At 40.3% G+C, this 27,158-nt stretch overlaps 1 protein-coding gene across 2 annotated transcripts; it reads left to right on the plus strand.

Annotated features, from left to right (window-relative positions):
* Nucleotides 1-3,309: 3,309 nt before the first annotated feature.
* On the plus strand, nucleotides 3,310-20,902 carry LOC125020523 (zinc finger protein 516-like). Of its 2 annotated transcripts, none has more exons than XM_047605910.1 (5): nucleotides 3,310-3,846; nucleotides 12,976-14,506; nucleotides 15,347-16,633; nucleotides 16,872-16,936; nucleotides 18,593-20,902. In XM_047605910.1, exons 2-5 carry the CDS (start codon nucleotides 13,174-13,176, stop codon nucleotides 18,641-18,643), a joined length of 2,736 nt encoding a protein of 911 aa, XP_047461866.1. In that variant the 5' UTR covers nucleotides 3,310-3,846; nucleotides 12,976-13,173; the 3' UTR covers nucleotides 18,644-20,902. The 2 variants fall into 2 exon arrangements, with proteins under 2 accessions (XP_047461866.1, XP_047461867.1); XM_047605911.1 differs by lacking the exon at nucleotides 3,310-3,846 and adding an exon at nucleotides 7,027-7,207.
* Nucleotides 20,903-27,158: the final 6,256 nt, after the last annotated feature.

The raw sequence follows: 27,158 nt of genomic DNA on the forward strand, positions 1-27,158 counted from the left end.
CCTGAAAAATCTTTAAGACCCCTGCATTAATTAATGTAATTAATGTGTTAATTAAAATAGATAATGAAGACTGATGCAAAGTTAGATAAGAAGATGTCATTAAATGGGAGAAATTAGGGGATTTTTATTATATTCTGAAACCAGTTTAAAAAAATAAAGAAGCAACAATTCTTTTTTCACTACAGCTGATTTCTTTCCCACCAGCTATTAATAGCGTCTCTGAAAGACAAATCTGTTATTTAGTCTAGCCTAAAACAAAACATTTCCTCTCGCTGCCTAATATGTCCCATCCACTGACAGATTTTCGATTTCTTGGAAAACGTTAATGAATGTCAACAGTTTATTGTTAGTCTTCGCGTAACTACATTTTAAATATTTGTACATTCTTCTCACACTCTCTCACACTCGTGTGGGAAGCTTAAATCCACCATTTATTTCCCTCCCATAAACACATTATAAGGTTAATTAGCCTCTGCAGATCTCGAATGCAACCGTGTCTTTAACATACTGACTGCGTTTGTTAAAAGGCATTGCACCGGGTGAAAAAATAAGTCCATTTGTTTTGCTTATTTTTTTTCTATTTATATCAGGGCCGTTCCTTCAAGATTAGATTGGGCAGCAGAGATGATGACCCATTATAAATCGCTGATAGTGGAAAGAACATAAGCCGTGAATGACTACATTAGATTAGGATGGAAAAGGCGGAAGAGTGGGGAAATTGATTTATGCCGGCCTGTCCAAACGGGGGCATCATCATCATCAACTAGCTGAGAAAAACATGAGGGCCATGTCTTCACCGTCAGCACGGTGCCACACAAACATGTTAATTACAACATGTATATCGTCTTCCATGACTTCATCTTGATTACGGTCTAATAAAAAGGTCCTGCACACAGTCTTCGGCATGCAGCATTTCAGACAAGATGCTTCACTAATTCTATAAACCAGCAGATTAATTACTGCCTGACCTTACTCTAACAATATTTGCTATTCAATAGCAAAAAAAAAGGTTCACAAATATTTATAAAGGTTGTGTTTGATGTGAATTTACTTGAGCTTTAGTGATACTGTTTGATGGATGTGGCCTGCAGTTTCCCCTGTTTGCAGCAGTCTTTATGCTAAGCTAAGCTAACAATCTCCTGGCTCTCGTTTCATCTTCTGCACAGACATTACAGTCTCTGCAAATAATTCCAAAAATGTTACGGACGTTTTTTAATTAACCTCCCTGGTCATTATTTTATAATATATTCGACTATTATTTCAAACCTATCTGATAATTTAATCTGCCATTTCCTCAATGCAACTTCTAGGTCCTTATATTTTAACTTAACTAATGAATTGTTCGAGGTTTTGTTCTGTTTTCTAGTACTGATCACTTTTGATACCTGTAAGATTCTCGCAATGTTAATGAACTTTGTATTAGTAAATGTGGTAGAACCTTGCTAGGTCCTGGTGCCATATGTTCTCCAGACAATCTCACCTGAGACATGAAAGAAAATGTGAATCATGACTCATCTTCCACTCCTCTGTATAACCAATTCTGATGCTGACGTGTCCTTTTCAGGCGCTTTCGTCAGTGGAAAGTGGTCAGCATGGGCTGACTGGTCTGCAGCTACGTACAAAACAAACTACTGTGCAGTGTGAGTTCCTTTCTACCAGAAACAGCGTTACCTTTTTCAGCAGTCTGACTCACGGTGGCTCATCTGTTGGATTGAACCACACAGGCGCACACTTAGACTTAGACTTGGCTTTATTGATCCCTTTGGGATGTCTCCCTCCGGGAAATTATATGACCGTCCATTTTTTCAACTTTGGGGACTAATATTCACTAACTACCTAATACAGAGTTTCAGATTAGGTCTTAGTTACATTTTTAACTGTATATTTCTGTGTTTCATTGTTAAAATAATTTTTATTAATTTTGTTCTATGTGCCTTTTTAAAATTGCAGATTTTCATGCCTTTGGGTCTTAAATATTATTAATATAATCATATCCCTCCCATTGACAGGTGCAATAATAATAAGCTAATTATTGTTTTTCTCTTGGCCAGTTATTATGAAGTCATCATAATGCCATGGCTGATCAGTGTATGATGGTTGCATGCCACCCGAGTTGAGCCTCAGGGAATGGAGAAGCCAGTAGACAGAGCGAATGCTCGGAGGGACAGGACTTTGCTGCCACCCTTCGTAAAAATGGTACATTTCACCGTGTCCAGAAATGAGAGAGTGAGCCCTCTGGTGTCAAATGTTTGAGCTGACAACAACCAGTAGCAGCTCATTTGTTCACTGTGAGAGGGCGGAAGAAGTTCTTCATGGAAGAAATATACAACAAAAACAATAAACACAGACAAATAAGTAAAAGTAAATGTTGACCACCTGCTGTATAACCACTTTTGTATATTATTACTTTTTCTGCTGGTGTTCATGTCTCTGTTGTTATTGTTATTATTACATCTGTTGGAGGAGAATGTGAAATGAAAACAGATAATCAGAATACTGATATTTCATGTTCAAACACCTAAATAAAGTCTTGAAAAATGTTTTACTTTTTTTAAAGAAGGCAACACGAAAGGCTTGATGGAACCTAATACATTTACTTGTTTGTTCATAGTGAAAATGAATGCTTTCTGATAAGACAAATCTTATCTTCAAGAGGATTATAGTGGCCTATTAAGCATTTATTTAAAAATAACAGAGTTGTTGATTCAACTTTGTTATCATTTTGGAGGCTGTGGTTTGTACTATCGACATGTATTGTGTTGCTCATGTTCCCATTATTTTGACAAACCCATTTTAATCAGTAGGCTAGGCTAAATAACAGAAACATATTTTACTTCCTTCAGAACTAGTTTATTTCTAGCTATTTAAGACTAAGGTTTCGAATTGGTTTCCTGTTACAGGAAGCTACAGAGCAAATTTATATTTGCACTTAGTTGCCAGTAAATTAGGTACACTAGTGAAAACCAATGCGTTCTAATATAACAGCTGTGCAATAAATCTTAGTTTCATGAAGATTATACCACTGAGTATTTGTAAGGTGTTGATTAACTGGGCTTGTACACTTGCGGTTTCTACAACTCCAGTTGCCTTTTTAAACACTTTTTAGATACACCATGACCTGTATGACTGAGGAACTTCACTGACATCATTCATGTCATCATTTTGGAGGCTGTACCATTGAATTGTAGATTGTTGTACCGACACACGGACAACCCCACTGTAGTCTGCAGGTTAAGCTAAATAAAATAACACTTTTGTTTTAAAATACATAGGCTAGAGTTCAACAGCGCCACAAACTAGCTTTCTTACGCCGTTTCAGTGTCATAACAAGTACAGTGTTTATTATTTTAATATTACCACTAGTGGACCTAATGTTTTGGCATGTGAGCGCACGCTAACACAGTTTAGACTTAAAAAACAGAAAACAAAAACAAAACAAAACAAAAAAAAACCCAAAACGTTAATCTGAGCTAACACTTCCGCGCGCGCCCACTGGTCACCTCAGAGTCCAGCACGCGCGCACGCAGAGATCACTGGTCCCGCGTGTTATTAACGTTAATAACGTTATCTCTCGCGTCACTCATGTCCCCAACGACGACGGAGACGGAGGAACCGGAGCCGGAGGGAGGACGGGACATGGACTGAGGTTCAGGTGCTGCACCGCTGTGATTGTTCAAACACGCTGAAGTTTTGAGGAGGAAAAGAGATGAGCTCACGGCCGGAGGAGGAGAGGATATCTCGCTGATTTGCGGACAAGTGTTTGACCGCGGACCGACGGCCCGCCGTTGTTTCACCGGGTGATGGAGGGGTTTCTCCAGGAGCGACCTAACGTTAACCCCCTCTAAGGTAAGGGAGTGAAGAAGATACTCGACGCTTTAACAACAAAAGGTGTCAAACGGGAGCGGGATGCTGCGGTTAGCACAAGACGGGATGCTCTGTTGTTTCTTTTTGTTTTATTTCGGGAGTTTGTGTGGGCGAAAGTTAACTACTGCAACAAACGTCCCGTCGGTCAGTTGGTAACTAATAGTGCATGTCATTAGCAGCCGTAGTAGTAAACAGTCGACCATATCTCGTGAATCCAACGGGGCACCCGGTATTTATTAAAACCGCTGTGACCCTATCTTCGCTGTGGTTTGGCACAGCTGCTCTCAGTGAACACGGTCTCAAACGCAAACTTGTGGTAAGTGAGTGAGGCAAACGGGACAGACAACAAGGCTGCCATTGTACCGGATCAGCGGCGGATTAACGGAATTCCTTTTCTCTGCACTGTCTGAATGGCCTCCAGCCTCCCTCTCCCTGCCTCTGTGGCTTTAACATCTTGATTTCTAGCTCACCTCTCTCTTTATTGCACTTCTTGTTGGAAATGTTAAACTAAACGAGGCGGCCGCCGAACCAGAGAGGCACGAATGAGCTGCTGTGAAACATGTGGATGGGGAAGTAGTGCTGGCCACTAAATGGTTGTATTGTTACTGCTAAAAAACTGGTGATTAGTAGGACGCAGTCATTCTTCATCTGTTGTTTAGTTGGTAAAAAAAAAAAAAAAAAATCACCAAATACTGTCTATATAGTGTTTGTTTTGTCTGATCAGTGTATATAACAAAACATATTTTAATTCACATGTGTATCCAAGTGATATTATAATTGTTTTTATTTGATAGTTGACTGGAACTAACCAGTTATCACAGTTTAATCAAGGTGAGGTCACTTGGCTTTAAAGTGAGCTGTGGAGGGGTTAATGAGCATTGGGGAGGGGAATGGAGGGAGGTGTGCATAGATTTGTCAAATAGGTCTTCAGGGTGTTGTTTGCATGCCCTTCTGATAAAAAACCTCTTGTCTCATGACTGATCATGAGCCGTGTTGCGTTTTAAGGATAAAGCTTGTTGCGTAGGCTGCAAAAAAAAAAAAAAAAACTCTAATTACATCCCACAGACAATCAGACATGGTTATAGCTCTTTTTTTGATTTCACAGGCATTAAGCAAACATAGGCCCAGATTTTTTTTTTTTTTTTCATTTCTTACTCCTCCACCCCTCCCTCCCTCCATACACTTGCACATCATGCACAACATGCACCATCTCCAGCTCTCCCCTCCTCCCTTAGAGTATGTGACCAACCAACATGTGGGGAGGTAATCCCAGCTATTAGGGTAATCTCCTCAGCATGACGATCAATAGGGGAGGGTGTGCGACAACTACCAGACAAGAGTAGTGGGGGAACAAAATTTGTGCTAAAGAAAAATGATTTAATCATCTAGATTAGGTCAGGAGACAGGGGTCTGGACAAGGGCTTGTTGCTGAAAGGGGGAGGGGTGCCGACAGACCAGACAGGAGGATGTCAGGGCTAAGGCCATCTCTACTTTGGGCAGCTCCCTTGTGTCACAATAGGCTGAAACACTTTGTTTTTGTCTAATCTGAACCGAATGTAGCAAAACTACACAGCTGTAAATCTGGTAAAATATCAATTCACATTCAAGATCAAGAATAGTGAGGTGAGCATGAAACCGAGTATGATATATGTAACATGTTTAGTCTAGAAATCAACAAATATTAAGCATTTGAGCCTTTAAATATCTGCTATGAAAACAGCCTTTAATGGAGAAAACTCAAAGAGAAATAGATTTCCAAAAGCAGGTCAAAACCATTAAGCTGCTGTTCCTATGAATGTAGTGCTAAGTAATAAAAACACAGCATGTTCTCTGGGAGAAAATCATTATCAAAAACCCTGTCCACACAAGAGCTGTACTGCTACTGTTGGTTACAATTTCTGTTGTCACGTATCAGTTTTAACCCGACAACCCCGGCCCAAAATATTTTAAATTCTCTCCAGCATCTGCAGTTATCGAATTTAAACTGTCAAACATGTCGTCACACTTTTGTTTCCCGAGGGTTGTTTCAGGCAACTTAAATGTTCACAGTTCAGTAATGTGCAAAATATCTCTTCCCAAAATAGCATGTGCACGTTCTTGCTGAGTGTGCATCCTCTTTTCTGATGTGATTACCTAACAGCACACCATACTGATGGACCACATGCTGGATTCAGAGCAATGCTAACACATGCTAGCTGTCTCTACCATGTTGTCTTTGTCTGCATGGGTTGTGTTGTTCCAGCTATCAGGACCTTAGTAGCCAAGAAGTAAACAGAGAAAAAAGTGACTGCATGTAAACAGGTGACAAGAATCCTCCTTTAAAATATCTTTTGCAAAAACTTATTATAATCTGTAAGTAAGGTTTTTTTAAATGGATAAAGTACAAGTTTAATAACCAATTATGTGGGAACATTTTAAACTAAAAATGCCTGAATGTATGAATATTCAATTTATTTCTTTCATACATCATTAAATATATATGGCAAAGATTTTCCCCGAGATAAAGTAAAAACAAGCCCTGTTTGAACAAACAATTGCTCTGACACAAGTAGTTCTTAAGGTAAATGTGTTTTTTCCCCCAGTTTTCAGAAGTTTTTTAATTCACCGATTATGTCCTTTTTGCAAGAATGTATTGGCCTAAATACAGAATATGGAGGAGTTCAATTTAGGGCCTAAACATTCCTGAAAAATCGTTTGGACTATAAAAGTTGGCATATTTTACTCAGATTTTGGACAGTACGTGGGACTAAACAAAAAAATAAAAATATGGCAACTATTTTATGTATTTTCTTTATCCAAATGATGATGTGGGAATGTTTCGGTTTGTCCTAAATTTAAGTCAATTAACAGGTGCCAATAATTGAAATAATAATGAAAACAGAGAAATGCTGTCACTGTAGGGAGTGCTTCAGTGACGGTATGGTACAGATAGTATGGTTCGGTTACAGTAAATAATGCAGTGCAGCACGCACTCCTCAAAAAGTCACGGAGCAGCTTTTCTTATCAGTGTTGAATGATCAATTTGTGATGAGTCAAAAAGGTGCCTGAAAAAAAAAAAGAACTTGCCCTTTAAGTCTCCAGTGGAGGAACTGGAGTGCAGACTGGCAAAGAGTCCAGATGGAAGATGGGAGGGATGAGTAAGGCGTTCACAGATCCCTTCTGTTTGGTCCCATTGAGACAGAGGGAGACGAGATTGGATGGGTCTGAGGGAGTCGTGTTACTATCGGCCCATTCTACTCCAAAGGAGCGGTGGTGTAAAAGATGCAATACCCCTATGGGAAACCTAATCCAGACCCTCCTGCCAGCTGTCATTCTTTTGCTCCAGGGTGAAATCGCTAAGCAGGTATCGCCTTACCCTACTACAATCCTTACCTTAATCATAGCAGGAAACGGGAAATTACACTCGTGTTGTTACAAATCTATGTAACTTGAGAGTTTTGATGTTATACACTCATAAAGATCTACTTTATATATCACCAGAATAGCAAAGCCAAAGACTAGTTCAATTGAACTTATTTAACTTATTTAACTTATTTGTTGGATAAATTATTGGAATGGAGTTTCACTGTCGATATATTGTATTTTAAAAATGTTTTGTTGTTTTCTGTTTGAAATTTGGCTAAAATCTATATCAGATTCTTATCTGATATTTTCAACACTGAATAGGGATGTTGTCCTTCGTTGTTTGTGTAAAGAAACTCATTTTGATTTGGACGCCTGGTTATTGAACTAGTCTCAAGTGACCATATGAAGAAATGCAGTTCTTCATACGGCCACTTGAGACTAGTTTAATAACCTGATCAAGTGGGTGACAGGTGGATGCTGTCATACGTTACTAGGTCTCTGCATAGGTGTCATTTGTCTGCCTCACACTCCACCTCTTTGCCCATATTTGGATTAGCCGGATTAGGGTGGAGTCGGCCACTGCCATGATGGCGGCAGCTGGAGCCACCGCACTAGGCTTCAACACTGCTCATCAGACTCATATTAATATTAAAATACTGTCACGCTGGCACATGTCAGTCAGTTAAGATAAAAGGCAATTTACTCTGAAGACGTCATTGTTTAAATCTTAAAATTGTTAATTGAGAAGGAATCATGTGTGGATGAGAAGACTCCTAAAAATGAAATGCCAATGACAGCAAATGATAAAAGTGATCGTTAATGCAAATTATGATTAATTCATTTGATATGGTGGTACAAAGGCAGATGTACTTACTAACATTTCTCATTTCACACTAACATTTCTTATCTGCAGTTTCTTTCTTTCTCGCTGTGGGGTTTCAATCGTCTTTTTAACCATACATAGTAAATGTAATCTCAAAACAAGCAAGTTATTGTATGTGCATATCTTTCATATTTTTCTTACACTGTGCATACAAAATAATTAAGTTTAAATCATTTAGCCAACCAGTCAATTTCTCATTCTAAAATTAAAACATCATAAATAGAAGTCCATAATGGTAACACAATTACTGCTTATACTGTTCTATACATCTTGTATATTTAATCTGTGTTAATAGATTGGGATTTTGCCTTTTCTTACATCAGCAGCTTCAGATAAGTCTCGTAAAACTGACACCCAAGAAAAAGAGGACAACACTGAATAGGGATGTTGAAGAAAAGTAATAAAGCAAAAGACACAAACCGGAGTGATAGAGAGACATAAAGGGAGACAGTCGAGCGAGTCTGAGTTGACCTTGCCATGATAATCTAATCCCTGTCGAGAGTGCTTTTTTTAGAGAGCAAGTTAATGCCAGCAGATTATACTCCAGTGTCTCCCACACTAGCCAATCCACAGTGAAAAGGGAGTGGGTCCACAGTGGATCCTCAGACCCACCACAGCAAATAAATCAACATTAGCAATGTCCTTCAATATTTGAAAATATCCCTAGAAATCATATCTCCCCATTCTTTCACCAGTCGTTACGCGGTTCTTCATGTACTGATGTATGCGTTAGGGTCTGCATGAGACGCCTTGTTTATATTCCTCAACAGGTAAACCTCTGCCACGAATCTTATCTCTTTATTATGGATGCTTCATAATGCACTACAGGGCATCCATGATAAAAAAGCCACTCATTGAGCAGCTCATCTCATGCAATGAAGAGTAATCCCTGTATATGTTGTGTAACTGAGAGTCGGCCAAGGAGGGGGATGGGCACGAATGTGCGCAAGTTTGTCCGTGCTTGTGACCATTGAGCTCATGGCTGTCTAATCTTTTAGGTACATTAGGCTGTTCGCCCACAGTAGTGCGCCGCTTTGATGTTTATCTGTCAATCTAGGAACACCATGGTACCGTGGGTTGCTAAGCCATACCTTGATAACCAGGTTGAGGTGAGATAGTGAGGAATGCAGAAGTCAACATGTACCCTGAAAAGAGTGTCTTACGCTGGGAAAGGTAGTTTCGTACTATGAGAGAGATATTACACCCATCAGCTCCTGTGATTCATGTTTGGCCCTTAACTGCTCACTCTGCGGTCACCACAATATCCTAAGAGCTCCGATGCTGCATTCAGGCTTTGTTGGTAAAATGGAGATAAGCATTCATGCATTATTCAGAGAAAGTCACCCCCTTACTATTAGCTCTACAGTCACGATACATACGTTGAAACAGACGGTAGTCTTAACTATTTTTTTGTAAACAGCTGCATTGACTTAAATAGTTCTGTCAATGGATTTTATTTGCATTAGACATTTCATGTTGGATAGTCATAAAACATGCCACCTTATGGAGGCACCTGCAAAAGTCTGTGTTGACTCCACTACATCTGGAGGGAGTCATCTAGAACTACATCAGCAATGAATCAGCACAGAATTCAGTTTCTGCATACTTGCTGCAAAACATAAATAAAGATCCTCTATTTCTGTCTTGCAGTAGCATCATCCTGTACATGTATTTAATGAGGCTGTCCGGCTGTTGGCGTTGAGGACGGAAAATACCTCCATGAGAAAAAAAGATCTAGATTTCAGATAATATATTACTGTCCAATAATGTTAGTGAAAAAATCTGTGACAGAGTTTGTATTTAAATATAAGATGTTTGTTGTGCTTTACCTATTATTGTATTTTTCATTGTACTTTAAGCTGTTCTTCAAAACACAGCATTGACATCGTGTCTTGTGCTAAATGTGCATTTGCCACTACCCAAAAAAAATTTGTATTTAAGAGTAGGTTAATTTGTATTTTTACATAACTCTGGCAATAATAAGCAGTAAACCTAAATCTAGTTTGAGATGTATCCTACTATATCAGACATGCTATTTTAAGCATAATCTGATTACACTGAGGTTGATTTTTCCTCAAATATTTGTTAAATATTTATGAAACATTGTATTTGCAATGATTAGCTAACAACATTAATCACACTGTAAGTGTGGAGATTTACTATAGTGTATATCCATAAGGATAATTTAACTAATCTTAGAGACAGTATTCTGCCATTATGAATGTACATTTAATACCTTTTTCAGTTGTGTACTAGTTGTGTTTTATACCTCTGTTGTGTTTGCAGTCAGTGGAAACAGACAGGATTATTGGACACAAAACAGTAGATGCGAGGTGAGGCTTAGTGAATGACTATGGCTTTGAACAGTAGCATAAGGACAGTCACATGCTAACTCCAGTCAGGGGTATGTTGGCACAGGCTTGTGGATGTGAATATTTGGATGACTTCAGCCCCCACACACACTCACACAGGCACATATGCATGCACACAGTCATGGGGTACACACATACTTGAGCAAAGCAAACATTTCCACACATCTTACTAGTTCAGCTATGTTTCTGCCATGCAAAAATAAATGTAGTATTTGAGGTATTTAGGTGCTTTACATGCTAGATGGGAGATGCTATTTCCAGTCCAGAGCAGCAACCGAGCACACAGGCAGTGCACAAATGCACAACACTCAGGCAGTGGATATTTTCATGCAAGCACGCACACACATCACAGCACACAGGCTCTCAGCATCAGTGTCCTGACCATAGGGAGTTTGTGCTGAGCTGGTTGGGACGTCAGGATGAATCAATGTGAGGACAGCTGACTGGACATGCCTATTCATCTGCCAAAGAAAAGAGAGAGAAAAGGGGAGCGAGGGATTCTAAAAGAAATGAGTTAAGCCCTGGAGCAACATGTTTGGCTATCTGCACTACTTTGCAGGTCCTCCAAAAGGCTTCGAGTGTTTATGGGATGAAAGCAGAAGAGGTGGAAAAGATAGCAACAAAACATAGAAAACTGTCAGGTTTTTCCCCCACCGCACGATTATTGTAGCGGGGGAAAACCCGGATTAAATAAAAACAAATGGATATTCAGATGAAAATATATAGCAAACACTAAGCACGTGGGGCTGATTTGACAAAGGCATAAGCCTATACTGTAGAGGCGGCTAACTCCATACTGGTGGCCCGTTTATTCCCATCTGTTGCCCTCAGCTCTCTGACTTTATCCCCATTGTGTTAACTCATTACATTCGCCTTAACCTTAACCCCATAATTGCCACCCTCCAGTTTCCCTTGCATATCCTCCCCCTCTTGGAGACAGTGTGCCACATTGCCCGTGCACTAATCTGATAGCGTCTGCCTTCCAAACACCTGCCATGTCCACAAAAAAACTCCTAAACTCCTCCATATTCTGTATATAATACCGATTCCAGCGTGAGCGGATCAGCACACATGGCGGCGAGCAGGCAGGCCTGCACGCAGACAGATGCGCCTGTGGATGCAGATATAGATAATTAGACAGATGACCTCATCCCCAGAAAAATCATACCAGAATCAGTCTTGTGTTTTTCTCTAGCCTGTTTATTTGCACCTAGTTTTTCCACATTCAAAGGCTGAGAAGACAAACAGGAGTCGTCTTTTGTCCTCTTTGCCTAGACATGTATTCTAAGACAGTGACGTGCAGACCCAGGCCTCTTCAGCTTAACAATAACTCTCTCGACCCCCTAATGAGGGGTGGAGGGCCAGACATGAGGCGATGTGACAGTTCTGGTGCGGCCAACACAATAGCAGGTTTTTCTTTTGACTGCCTGGCCGGCTATATACTGCAGAGTACCTTCATTCAATGAACAGTCACACAAATGGTCATGTTTGCCCGAGGAACATGTTTAACCACATCAAACCAAGCCTTTGCCATTAGAGTACAACAGATGCCGTTATGTTCCTGGATGATTCTGTTAATAAGATGTTTCACTAATAAGGCTCATATCTTCCTGGCAGCTGTGCTAATTTGCAGCCTCACAGTTGTGGATATTTAATTCTGTGTTGTTTGCTCACATATTAAAAAACACTGTTAGAGAAGAAAGAAATGACCATAATATAAAGGACAATACATGTCATGAGCAAAACACCACAAATAACAGCAATATTTCTCCCTTCATATAAACAGGAACATTTATAAATGAGCCTTCATTCACAAACTCAGCACTCCTCAAAATCAGGGCTTTGTGTGTGACCGTAACTGAGCTTCTAAAATGAAGTTTGTTGATAATGGATTATTGATCGTGAATTAGAGTAGATGGCCCCTCAGGGCTCATCCTGGTTGGCCAGGAATGAATACATCTCTTCATGCTTCACCTCACCCACTCAATTTAGGCACAGGCAACCAAAGGACTGACCCACACATGCATGTTGAGACACTGACCCGCGGTCTAATATGTGCGGACAGGCGTCGTTCGTCCAGCAAGAGACAAAGGTTATTCCAAAATCTGTTTGGTTCAGATTGCCTAAGTGGTTTCCTTCTCAGAGCAACATCAGTTTATTTTTTGAAAATACATACTTGGTCAATTTGAAGTCAACATTAGTAAACATTTAAACTGGAAATGTCTTTTTCATCACAGTGCTTTGTTGAAGACTATAAATACTTAAATTCAGTAACATGTGTTCAAGTTTATACGGTAGCAACCAAACAAACAAAATACTTGCATCCTAGCCTGTCCTGTAAAGAAAGCAACACAAGTTGTAATCAAAAGAAATAATAATAATCTGGTTGGTTTCTGGTACTTAACCAAATATTGTGTGCACATTTTCTACATGATTAAGTTTTCAGTTGAAATGAATGTTGTCAATCTTGATAATCAAATGCCTCATTTTAGTTTCTTCTTCTGTTTTCAGGTGTTCTTGTGAAAACAGCATGCAGCTTGATAAAGAACATCTAAACAAAGATGAAGATGGACTCTAAATCTATTACTTTTTGCAATTTTTTGACACCTGTTTTGAGGACTCAGTAAATTTTTGAACATAAACGTTGCCTAGTAAGAGGAATTAATACACAGTTGTGATTGTTGACGTGCCAGTGCTCCAGGAAGAGTAATGGAGACAGAAGAAGGGGAGGATGTATCTCTGAAACACACTGATAACATAAAGGTGGAGACGGAGGAGGATGTGACGTCATGCCATACCTGTGGGGTTTGTGGCCGGAGCTTTCCTCTCCTCAGCTCTCTGTCTCAGCACATGAGAAGACACACTCGAGAGAAGCCGTACAAGTGTCCCTACTGTGAGCACAGGACAGCTCAGAAGGGCAGTCTGAAGGCTCACATACGAAGCCATAAACTGGGCCTATTCAGCCAAAACCTCAGAGACAAGGAAGGAGAAGGGAAGAAAGATGACACCGATATACCCGACCCTTCGGAAATCAACACATCAGACAAAGCTCATACCGTCAATGGAAAGGTAAAGAAGAAAGCCACAAAGAAAAAAGTGAAGGGTAAAGATGGCGCTGAGGGCGGTGACGGGGCTGATGATGACTCTTTTTCCTGCACCATTTGTGGTCAGGTTTTCCCTCAGGTTTTACTCCTTAAATCTCACATGAAAAGGCACCGGGGCTCCCAGGATCACGGTTGCCGGATTTGTGGACGTCGCTTCCGCCAGGCGTGGTTCCTCCAAAGTCACATGCGCATTCATCGGGTCAAAGCTCAGCTGCGGGGCAGCAAAAGCAATGAACTGCCTGCCACCATTAATGGGGTTCCTCAGGACCAAGCGTCCTTGATAAATGAAGAGTGCCTGTATGAGCTGTGTGCTGGCTGTGGGAACTTCTTCTACGACCGCAAGACTTTGAGGGCACATGAAAAGCTACATAAACTGAACCAGAGCTGTACTCAGATACAGAATCCACCACATGAAGACCTTGAGCCCTCCGAGCTGGACATTGCCAAGAGGAACTTTCTGGAAAGCTTGAACCTAACGTGTGTTGGACCTAAGGAAAACTCTGAGGAAAGGAGTCTTTGCAAGAGAATTCCAGAGCTGGATCCGATTTGTAGTTACCAAGCATGGCAGCTGGCCACAAGGGGACGACTAGTGGAGGCCACAGAAAAATGTCTGGGCTGGGAGGAGAGACTAGCTGATGCTGAAGTGGCATATGACACAGAAAAGGGCGAATATGTGCCCTTAAAGCAGGAGAAGAAGAGGAAGCAAACCGAAACCTCCAGCTCCAACGTCAAGAAGAAGAAAGGTGATGCAGGCCTTGATCACACACCAAACAGCTTGACTCACACTAAAGGTGTTGACAAAAAGATTTGCCAGAAGGACCGTATTCTGTTGAATGGACTTGGTCATGCGTTTTATGAGGCACTGCAGAGTAAGAAGGTCAAAGACGTTCACCTCACATCCAAACAGACCAAGAACACCAAGAGCAAAGATCAAGAAGGTGAGTCACTCACACCACAGCACAGTTCAATATCTACGATGCTACACTTTGTTTGTTGACAAGTACCAGGCCCCAGATTTGTTTTATTTTTTGTATTCTTGTTCAGTCTTATCCAAAGTCATATTTTTTTTGGACACACAGGTGTCTTTTATGCTATTGTTTGCCATGAAATACGTTATATTTACTATACCAATGTGCAAATTCACCTCATTTGTTATAATTTCACGTTCCACTGTGGAAAACAGAGGCCCCTAGTGGATTTCTATTTGAACTACAGCAACCTTAGGACCACTTGATTATTCAATTGAGAAGGCACACCGGTTTAAGTTTTTAATGGACACACAGATGTGTCTATTCCAGATGTCTCTTCCACTGTAGAGCAGCAGTTCTATTCTGAAACCCCTGCATTGGTACCACACTCCAGTCCAGTAGGCAGTAAAACATTGGCTACTGGAGTAGAGCAGTCACGTCTGTACATTGCTTGTATTTATATTAAACATAGAGTTTATTTGGGTCACCAGGTAACATGTATTTTGCATGTTTTCACAGGAGTAGCTCGGATTCTCATTCAGATGCAACTGATACCCGTTCTTGACATTATTTTATGTTCCAAACCAAGCTATGTTTGATCAAACCCACCAAGACCCAAACCAGTTCTCTGTTGGTTGAAAAGCCCGGTGATTCCTGTCTTTTGACTCATATCAACTCCAGAACGCTGATAGCCTCACCGTTTTGATGATGATTTGTGATATTCTTGCCAAGTTAATGTGATCACTGTTAATGACTTTGTGTTGTAAACATACATGTAATTGTATGAATGTCTTTTGTTCTTACTTACAGATAAAAAGACTTACTCCTGTGAGCACTGTGATTTCCACACTGTTGACGCCTTGCTACTCAGGTCTCACCTGCACAAGCAGCACCAGGACTTCCTGGGCCCCTATAGCAAACAGAGCACCATTTTGGACAACGTTAGCAAAAGTGGTTCAAAAGCCTCAAGATACATGGACTACCTCAGAAGTAGGAGTGTGTTGCTCAGTCAGCCATACTGGAATCCCTACACATGTCCTCCTAGCCAAGAGTTAGCAGAGTCAAACGTTAAAGTAGAAAAGTCAAATGACCCAGAGGTCAAAGGGCAGGCACATTCTAGTGGTGATGCCGGCAGTCTCCTTAATCTGTCTTCACTACCCATAACAGGAGATTGTACTGTTAACTATTCAGTGAAGACAGAGGGCCTGGTGAGACATCAGTGCCCATACTGCTCACACACGACCTGCTACCCAGAAGTGCTGTGGATCCACCAGCGTGTTGCACACAGGGTGGATGGCAGCAGCTCCATGGCACCCAAGTGGGCACCCTGCATCAACAACCCCAAGAGTTTAAAGTCAGGCACTTCTCAGTGGAGACGCACAGGGCCACCACCATTCCTCGAAGGCAAGGACTGCCCGTCTTTACCAGCTCCGAGAACGCAGCGCACACAGCCTCCAGGTTCCACAACCCACAGCAGCAACAGAAAGAACACAGCCCCCAAGACCCAGTCGGGCATCTCCAAGTCCAAACATCAGTCAAAAGACTCCCGTTCTTCAGATGGGACACAGTCAAGTGGGAAGGCTGCACTGCAACCTCAAAAGAAGTCTAGTGAACATAACCAAGCAGTTGAGGGTGGAAGTAAAGGCTCCAGTGCCCAAGCTACTTCGTCAAACCACACTGTGCGCAGTAAGAGTCTCCCTAGTTTCCAGCCCACAAACCCCAGCCCCAAACACAGAGGCAACAGAGCTACCGTAGAGGGGAACTTTCCTCAAGAGGGTTTAGGTTTTATGCTGGCAAGAAATAATGGTGGGACTTCTTCTAACGCAGCCGCAGATAGACTCCATTCCCGCAGACAGTCATGTGACTTCCCATCAGGTCCTAAGGGCCCTGATCTCTGGGCTGCCATGAACATGTGGGGGCTTCATGGCAGCAAAGCATATTTAGATCCACTCCTTTTTGCTCAGGGAAAGAGTGAATCAACTGGAGAAATGCCAATGGATATTGATATCTTGAGTCTCCTGAAAAACTACAGTCCCCACGACCTGGCTGCTCTCTATCAACACTGGGGCTTTGTTGATCCAAGGATCGATCCACAAGGTAAGAAGCTGAATTAGTTTTATTTAATGTACTTAGAAAACCAAGTGAACACTGTTCAGTGTTCAAGATGAAGGCCAGATAAAAAAAATGACTGAAAGTCATTTTCAAATGTATTTAACAGACTTACACAATTATATTTAGATATTCTCTTTAAACTTACAGTTACTGTAAAGTCTGTTGCACATTGTAGAATAGTATATTTATATTTAAATGCTCTTTCACCGTTCTGCTTTTACAGCAATGTTGCAGTTAAATGGAAATTTTGGAAATGAAGTCCGTTCGTCCTCTGAAGCTTCCAAACAAGTATGTTTTCTTAACAGCATCGACACACACTTTATAGGTTTGAAGTCATTGTGGTGAATAAAACTGAAATCATCATCCTTCAAAGATAAAAAAACAGCTGTTGAAGGCTACGATATTTTGATTTAGATTAAACTGAGAAATGAATAATCATACATTTTTCTGACTTTACAGTAGCGTGTTACTTTTCTAGTTGCATCCCAGGTCTTGCCTTAATCCCAGTTTTATCTGAAATGTAACTTTACCCGTCAGTTCAGTTTCCAAAATTAAGAGCAGCATAAAAATCCCCGCTACCCTCTCAAGTATGTACTGTACGCCGGTACCAACTGTGTGTGTGTCTGCTCTGGTGTCTGTACCCTGTCTGTGTCGGAGTACAGTCTGTCATTTCAGTGCACACGCGTGTCTGCATGTTTCCTTGTGTCTGTGTGCGCGGCTGTCAGCCTCCACAACCTGGCTGTCTCTTCCCTCTCGTTTCCGTAAGAGAGGCTGACAGGGATGAGGCAAAACAAATAATAAAAAAACATTGTTGTCCCCCTCAGGGTAAAATTCATCCAGCATCTCCATATGGTGTGTCATCAGCCTGTCAGTCAGGCCTACCCCGATGCTACCTACAACTGTTCTCGCTCTCCCCTTAGAGTAATGTGTGGGCAACTTTTTAAACACTACTGATGGGCATTATCTCTGCCTGTAGGGGTGAGGATTTACAAATCACATCAAACGTATATGGATAGCCGTGTGGGTGACGTTAAACAATATGTAGTTGTGGTTTGGTAGAAGAGCTAAAGATTACTCTTAAATGTTCGACATTCCCCATGTCTTCTAGGCTTTGTTCTTTCCGTATTTGTCCATATTTTATTAAGAAATTATTATTAATTGTAATTTCAAGCCATCAAATCAATCAAATTAACAGTGTTTTTTAACAAAGTACTTTAAAGTATTTAAAGGTGTTTAAAAAATTAAGAAAAGTGTAGCATCTTTCTCCAGAAGGGGTCACTGTTGTTTCTGTTAAATAGTCGTGAGATACTGAAAGACTCTCACCATGATGTCTTCCGTCTTGTATTATAATATAATAAAATTTGCAGACATTTAGGATCTTAAGACCAATGTACTTACATTTGTACAACATTTGAAAATATGAGCAACCATCATTCATCCCTCCATCCTGGTCCCTTTAAAGGTTGCTTGTCGAGAGCTTCGGTTGCTGCTTCATTCTCTACCTGTCCTTCAACACAATTGACCAGACAATAGAATCATGCACTGTGTGAAAGAAATACACATTGTACAGTACACACAACACTATTTGGTTTCCCTCTCACGCTACACTGACTCCAATGGAACCTTGTGGTGACAAGTGGTATTACAAGACATGACAGGTCAGGTGGTTACCATGCAAACTTTAGTAGATACCTCTGCAACAGAACAGTCTTTGATATACCTACTAGCTACATAGATAATCTTAGTTACAGTTTGAATGTTTTAAAGCTTTACAAATTGCTTTAACCTTTAACCTAACCCTTATTTTATCTTAAACCCGTTTCTAACCTGTAGCCTAGAAGCAAAATGGCAAATTGCCCTCACTACCACGGCTTCCGACAAAAATGTCTCCACACATCTGCGTTCTTACATCTAACCGTCGTCCCTCACCCTTGTCTTCTACAGATGAACAGCCGCTCCACTTCATCCTCAGGGTCTCTCCACAAAGGAACGTGAAGAAACGTTGTGTTCCTCTTGGCTCCAACTTGCACAATGTTCACTCCTGAACGAAGAGGCCTGCTGTTCTTTAGGGGAACCAGCCATAACTCCTAGAAGGACGGGGGCACTGGATAATGCACAACATATGCAAAGCAATGAGGTGGACTCATGTTATTTTGTAATATGGTTGTTTAATTTGAAGTGTTACGCATGCTTTTTGTTTATTAAGAGTGTAGATATGTTAGTTAATAAAACATATGTGTGGGATGTGTTTTGAAATGTTTGCTGAAATGAGGAAGGACTGCTCGGTCTTGTAATAATAATAATAATAATAACAATAATAGGAAGACATTGTAGGAGTACTGCTGCCCAGGTGGAAATGAAATGTAGAGCTACAGTCACGTGAAGCTATGAAGATATTCTTGTGGTTCAAGGCCCACAGATGTGTTCTTGATGTGAAAGTGAAAATAGATTCAGCAAAACAATAGAAAATACCAAATCTCACAATCCACGATGCCACTAAAACATTCACAAGTACGAGTTTTGATGCATAATATGTTCTTACCTGCTGTATGTTAGTGTTGAGTTTCAGTTTGTCGTTTTGTTTTCTTGTAAAATGTCTTGTGTTTTTAAATTTGATTGAGAATGTGACTGTTCAGAAACGCATCACTGCTTAAGCCCATAATCACAATATAAGTTATGAACTGAGTCCAGGTTGATACGCCAGTTTTTTTTGCCAGATGTCCTCTGTCATTGTGCTTTATCATCATTTTAAATGAGTGGCTAGTTACTTTTCTTTCAGTTACACTAAAATCCAATTAGGTTTGCAAGATTTAAGTTTGGAAGTACTGGTTATGTCTGACTAGAATTTCATGTATGTATCCATGTGCTTCACGGCCTCATTCACCAGGTTGGGAAGTAGTTTTTTCTGTAATTAAAGCGACAACAAGGAGGAAGGAAATAGATCAAAAAGACCATGATATCTGATTAATTTCAAATAAATACATCTTATAAACCTGGGAAGCCATGTATGAACATGTTCGACAACAAGTTCTTGTTGAAACATTAAGCACGATTAACACACATTTAACACTAGAGCGGTAAATCCTATAATAGACACACGTGCGTTTGTTTGAATAACTTAAAACACAGGATCAGCTGAAGTACCGTCTTGAGGTTATCAACACTAAATGCTAAAGGCTGTATGTAATCAATGATCCAGCCTTATTCCATCTGTGTTGCCTGAGTTTACAACACAAAGGACTAAAGATAAGCAACCGCTCTCTTCTACTTTACAGCCTCAGAAACTCAATAAGTGTTACTCGACAATAACGTCAACAGTGCTATTTTTAAACCTCGACCAGGAAGTCACACTTTGCCCGTTTGGAAGAGGAATTAAAATAAATCTAAAATGTCCCTTGCCATGTCAGAACAACTAATGAACAATGCGCAACAATTTGCCCCAATCACAAAGACTGTAAACATCTGCACTTCTTTTACACTGTGCTAGTGACGTAGCAGTTTTGATGATGTGATTTTTAGAAATAGAAACTGTGGCGGGAACAATTTCTACTGAGCTGCCGGTCAATCCACTGAAAAGACTGCAAAATATTTTTGGTTTTGGAATTTTTCTAATTCGCCTCATTCTCCCCTTGTCCTTAGGAGTTTTGCAGATTTGTTTTTGTAGCATGTTTACATTGTAGTTATTCGGTGTATTCATCTCCCATAGAGAAACAGTCTATGCATTTGACAAAAGCCATCATGGATTCTCGGGAGATCTTGAGAATACATAATTTATTACTGACTAAATGTTTTTTTTTTTTTTTCGTTTCGTTTTTGATAAATATTGTAAATGATAGTTTTATTTAATGGTCTTTTTGTTGTTTGATAAGAGTGGCATTTCAACACTCAAAAAGTACTTGATATTTGTAGTGAGAGAAAATGATTTTTTTTCTGTACGACACTGTGAGGTCAGAGTCCTGCTGCAGGCGCCACTGAGCCTGTGATCTCTTGTTTCACAACACCTCTCAAAAAAAAAAAAAAGTAAAGATGCAGCGGCCGCACACGGTTTGGCACGAAACGACGGGATACGACGAGACAGCGACTTTTATGCAAGCTCCGACTCAATATGCAAACGTAAAAGTCGTGTTCCTTTTCTGAGACGATGTAAACGTGTTTCATAGTTGATAATTACGTTGGTATCAGAATTTATATTTTCACCAGTTCCGCATATTGTTTGACTGTAAAATGATTCAAATAAAGTTGGTAAACGTTGAATTGTATATAAGTAGTGTTGTTATTACACCACAAACACCTTCCTTTGCAGTAAATACTACATTCACTTCATTGACAAAGAAGAAAATAAAATTTTGTGAGTTTACATTTATCTGTACAACATCTCAACACATCACTAAATCAGATGGTGAGACCACCTGATACTTCTGTCTAATAAATATTGACCTTTTATAGACTCTCCTCTCTACACTGCACAATATAAATTTAATTAATAACAAATTATTTTGATTTCAGAGAAGTTTCCACGTGATCTATGACTATTTCTATCTGCTAGTTTCCCTTTTCTACCAGCAGGTGGCAGGCGACATCAACAAATGGAAGCTACTTTGTTACAACCTGGATATTTTCCTTTTTTTGTCTTTAACTATAATAATAATAATAGTTATAATAACAATAATCTTCTTCTTAACTACTAAAACTTAATCTTCTGTATAAAACTACCCATGTGTACAGTTCACACAGCAGTGCAAAAAAACAACAACACAGCGCTTATCACAGATGAGGCATTTTTCTCCATCATCACTGTTACATTTCAGACTGGACCGCACTGGATACAACTTTTGGAGGCAACATTTTTGTTATCAAGCGGTGAAGGATCACCAGATGGAATAGTAACATTACTGTGACTTTGTGTGTGTGTGTGTGCGCATCTGACCTTAACTGGGTGCACAAGCCCAGAGGAGATCATAAAAACTGAATAAAGGCCGGACTAGCAGTGACTGTTGTGCAGCATATTGACGAGTCGCGAGCACTTGTGTGTGTCTGCGTCGCGGCTACACACTGGCGGTGTGCCTGAATGTCCTTGTCACAGTGTGTTTGTCAGAGGGCCCGTGTTACATCTTGGTGCAGTGACAGCATCAGTTTGCTGCCTGAGAGACTTCAGAGATCATGTTCGCAGTGCCACCAGCAAGAGGGCTGAGAGTTGGCGCTGGCCACGGGGCCTGGGAGTAGATAATGTCAGGCGGCTCGGAGCGGGGGAAACGTAGTGGCATATGTCGTCTGACAGGGAAACGCCTGGATGTTGTCGAGCGGAGAGGGGGGGAGACGGTTTGGTGGCCGATGGGAGTGACAGCTGTCAGGGATCCCTCTGCCTGTGTGTATTTTCGTACTGCTGTCCTTACGAGAACCAGTTCCAGCTTTAGACCCTTTTTTAAAGTGTTTTTATTCTGGGAGCTGCACTTTATTTATTTATTTTTTTAACAGGGTGTCTTAAAAGGTTGACTTGAGGTTTAGGGGTCAAGTTAGGGCATGTATTTGGTTTAGGCTAAGCTAAAAGTTAAAAGGTACTTTAACATAAATGATTAAAATTTAACTAGATGGCATTTTACTGGAAACCTGAAGGTGTATAATTTTATAATTAAATCATAGGGCGACTTTCTATCCTGCAACTACCACAAAAAAAAAAGACAAAACTATTTAAATAATTGTTAAATAATCAGAATATTGAACACAGTTTGATAAGAGGTTCATCAAACTGCTCTGACCTCTTCTGGAGATGCTCCAAAGTTAATAAAAGGCAGCATGATGAAAAGTTTCCTCTGACTGTTCTAATAACACGTGTGTAAAAAATCAAGATAAGATACAGATTAGACAAATCAGTATGGCTAATATAGCAGAGAGATACACGTATATTACTTCAACGTAATGAGTTTTTTGTAGATGTTTTTAATTCTGCACACAGAATCTCGACCAATTTAGGACCCAATGAATCCAAAAAAAGAACATTTTGTGCACTTTTCATAGCTCAAATTGGAATTGGGCTGTCTATAAACGCCTTGGTGCAAAGCTACACAAAAGAGTTTGTTTTCTCAACTTTCTTTCCTTGCAATATACCATAGTCCCACCTCTTACGAAACTGACATGTAGAGTCTCTGATGAGCGGGCTGCAGCTCTCTCTCCGGCTCAAAGTCTCGTCCTGAATTCAGTGAAAACCTCATGAAGACCCGCATTGTTTTTCTGTTTTGTTCTGCATGCGGTCAAATCTCCATATAAAAGTGCGTTTTAATTTGTCGTTGCCGATACCGAGACCCCGCTGTGACAGTAATGACAAGACAGCGGGCCAAAATACTGAGCGTCGCCTCAGACAGGTGGACACTGGTGATAAGGAGATTTCAGCAGCAGCCGCAGCAGGTGACTGTAAACGTTGTTCTGTTGTATCTCGATTGTTAGAGTTGCCTGGGTCAGACATGCGACTCCTTTCTTTAAATACATGCTCATGTTCAGCATTATTTATTTACGATAAAAGAAAAAGGTTTAGGAAAAGGTTGCTATTATGAGCAAATATGATCATAAAGTAGGATGAAGGAAATACGCCAAGCTAAATGCAACCTCGACAAAAATGTGCTTCAAACAGCGGACTGCAGTCCATGACACATAACTGGAGGTGTTTGTTGGTCGGAGCAACCTTTTGAGTTTTCTATTCACAAGAAGCATCTGCTCACGTGAATCAGGAATGGTTTATTTGCTTAAATTTGGAATAGGCTACAAATGTGAGTCCTCAGACGCAGCGCAGAAGCTCGGAGTAAAAGCCAAAGGTTTAAAGGAAGCTGTGAATGTTTAATGGACCCGTTCCAAGTGATTCCAGTTTGTTCTTATAGATTTTCTTGCCCCTGAATTTACTGCAAGAATCATGTCGAGTTAAGGACAATTAATACGACACAGAGTTAGAGCCGTATGTTGATCAGGCATAACATTATGACCACCTTACTAATATTGTTTAGGTGTCCCTTTTGCCTTGTGACTCATCAGAGAATGGACATGGGCCTTCTCAATGCCCCTGTCCTGTGATGTTGTTAGTGGGGCCTTTGGGTCCTATGGGTTGAGGGGAGGGGCCTCGGATACTTGATCGATTTGGGATCTAGTGAATTTGGAGGTCAGGTCAACACCTTGTGCTGTCTTTCATGTCTTGTTCAGTTGTTCCTTAACCGTTTTTGTGTGTGTGTCCGTGTCAGGCTGCATCCTGCTGCCATTAAGGAGTGGCATTGTAATGGGGTGGGGGTGCCTAATCTATTCTAGGTGGGAGGTACATGTCTGAGTAACATCCTCACACGAATGCCAGCAGAACAGTGAATTGTCCCAAGATGGTCAATTTAATGTATTCCCCTGACAGTGGTTTTAATGTTGTGGCTGAAGTTGGAGTTATATAATAAATGTGGGCTTAAAGTGCAGAGCTTTAATTTGCAGCTACAGACCCCCTGACCACCTGTATAAAAATGACTTCACCTTTTCTTTATATGGGTCTAAGTCCCGTCACATTAAAGCTGAGACTGTGCACTTGAGGTCCATAGACACATGATACGACTATAACATGAAAACTAAAACACAAACACAAACTGTGTCACTGCCTCCAACTATGTGGACCTCACTGGATATTGTCTTTGAGATGTCTTCTTCAAACACTTGAGCTAATATAAAAAGTGTTTCAAAGTTTCCATTTTAATCAGCGAGCTAATCTTGAACTGTCGACTGAGAATGAGGCCTTAAACACAGTGAAAAAGGAGCTTGTCAAGCCGTCGTTATGAAGCCGTTCAATATGCAGTAAAGTGTGACAGTCCAGGTAGAGTCACGCAGGAAGAAGAAGGCATATCCATCAGATTAACACACAGTAATGTCTTCCTGGTCTGGCTCCCGGCATCAGTGATTTATCAATGCAAAGCTAATAGCATCAATATGAATCTAACTAAAAATCAATATTTCATTATCTAATTGTTAGTGGGAATGAAGAAGGATGATTGTAGGAGACAGCGTTTGAGAGCATCTGGAGTTCACAGAGACATCTGGAGGACAAACTCGAGCGGTGGCCGCACACTCAGTTATGACACACTTCTAAGGAAAGGAAGGGGGAAAGAAAATCAATGTACGTGGCTTTAAGGTGGTAAAAGTCCAACAACAAACGGACATAATGATACTGTGCAAGGTTAGGAGCTGAGCATTTTACCTCATAGATCTCCGCCTCGACACCGCACATACAAACCTGCAGCCTGTTTGAGGATATCAAACAGAAACAATCCTCCCTGACCTCCTATATCCATCCATCACAAGCTGGCAAATAGGGCGTGTTAGCGGAAGTCGATATGATGCAATTTAAAAACAAAGACGCATCAGATACATTCAGTTTGAACCCTTCAGCTGCTTTGATATTATTGAGTCATCATTATCTTTGAGATTCTCTTAAAATAAAGAAGCTATGTTTATTGTTTAATATTATGTCTTGGAAAGGTTTTAAACACAAGTCACTGGTCGTTGTATTTTAACGCCGGTGACACACGAAGGTAGAAACTCGTTCACAACAAAGACAAAACAACCAAGTGAAACCAGAGCCATGTAGCTCAGTGCGGTGAGGAAAGAAAGAAAAGACTTGTACACCGCGACAAGAAAAACTACCACTACACAAATGCATGATCCATCAGGCCAGGACTCAGCAGATAACCTACACCTAAAGGACACGGACTCTCCTTTAAGGCTAACAACGTCCACATTTTAGCCAGAGAAGCTTTGTTGCTGACGTTCCAAATAAAAAAGTTATAATAGTTATTAAGATCGGTCATTGCATTAGTTAATGGGGGACGACTTTCGGACATGGATTACGTTTTTTGTAAGCTTAACCTTTTGGAAATGTCTTCTTAGTAGGGCTACACCTCAACTAGTCAGATTATGCATAGCAAAAAAACATTCTTATTAAAAATGGATCCCAGACAGTAGAAGTAGAATCCCCTGTTTATCCTTGCATGCTCAATTGCACTGTAGCACGCTCACTTAATTGTTTGCTTCTTTTCTGTTTTACTCCCTTTACCCAGTCCTTGTTGTTCCCTTGCTTCCTTGCTTGGACGCGTACCCTTGTTGCTTCTTTTATCACTTGCTTTCTGTACTCTTTCTCTCTGTACGGTCACTAGACTGTTTGCTCCCTTGTACTTCTAAACGTGCACTTTAATGCGTCCACTTCCAAGGAAACAAGTGTGTACTTTGAAGGAAACAAGTGTTCACTTCCAAGGAAACAAGAGTGCACATCCAAGTGAGCAAGGGAACTGGGAAGTGTGCACTTCTAAGGCACTTCTGAGTAAGCAAGGGAACAAGTTAACACAAATTCAGTACAAAGCCATTGCACCCCTACTTGGTATCAAGCTCCATTTATCCCTGTTTAACACTACAAAGGCACAGTGAAGTCTATTCTGGTCAAACATTGCCAAATAGTTTACCATTATTTCATGTTCGACATGAAATGCTTCAGGAAAGGGGCAGTAAGAGGACAGTGTCACATCAGTAGGAGAAACCCCACGGCAACACATTAGAAACTGTGTAGTTGCAATTGTATACAATGCAGCATTTGTTGCATTATGGATCTGTGTTTGATTTAGTTTCTTCCCCCCAGCTCTTCTTCTTTACATCTTTATTATCCCATGTCAGCATGTGAAAATGAAAAGAAATATTATCTAACCCTCAGCTGTTCTTTGTTTTTTGTTTTTTTACCCATCAGAGCTACAATGAGTCTTCTTTTGTGTTCTCTGAAGATCAAGTTCAGCAACATCAGAGAAAACAAAGAATATGTTCATCATCTGAAACTAACTAAACTCCAATGAAACAAAATGTTTAAAGGCCAGTTTCACCATATGCAAAGTTTCACGTCTATTTTTATAAATAATTCAGTCGTACACATCTGTGGCCTAACAACTATAAAAACAGCAATTAAAGTGTGTGATTACTTCCCATGCGCCGTGAAGCTGCCGTGACCCTGGTGCGACCGTAAACCGACTTGGAAATTAATCTCGTCATGTTCTTGAACTGTGAAGTCCTGTTATCCACCATCTCGCCACACATTACAAATTGTGCTTTTTTCAGCAGTTTCTGCAAAAAGGTAAGAAAGTGGACGAGCTGCAGAAAAAAAAAAGTTCTTTAAGTCAGGGACAAAAAGGAAATTAAAGAAAGGAGAATATGACTTCTCTGCCTCAGATGTCAAGAGTTATAAATGGATTTTAGCTTCATTACAGTTTTTCTTTTATTTAAGACAATGTCGCTGTAAAATGAGGAGATTTCTGAATGTCAGTTTATTTACATGTTTCACATGCAGACAGCCCATTAAACAAGTAGATTAACATTGCTTTGACTGATGTTAGGGTCCTGGATTTTTATTAAAAACTAAAAATATTAGATTTAAATAGATTATTTTTGCCTCAAGATTTTTATTTTTTTTTTTTATTTCAGTGCAGGTTTGAGTATGTCAACTGTATCTCCTGAGTGATAT

This window comes from Mugil cephalus, chromosome 14 (assembly GCF_022458985.1).
Source record: "Mugil cephalus isolate CIBA_MC_2020 chromosome 14, CIBA_Mcephalus_1.1, whole genome shotgun sequence".
Lineage (NCBI taxonomy): Eukaryota > Metazoa > Chordata > Actinopteri > Mugiliformes > Mugilidae > Mugil > Mugil cephalus.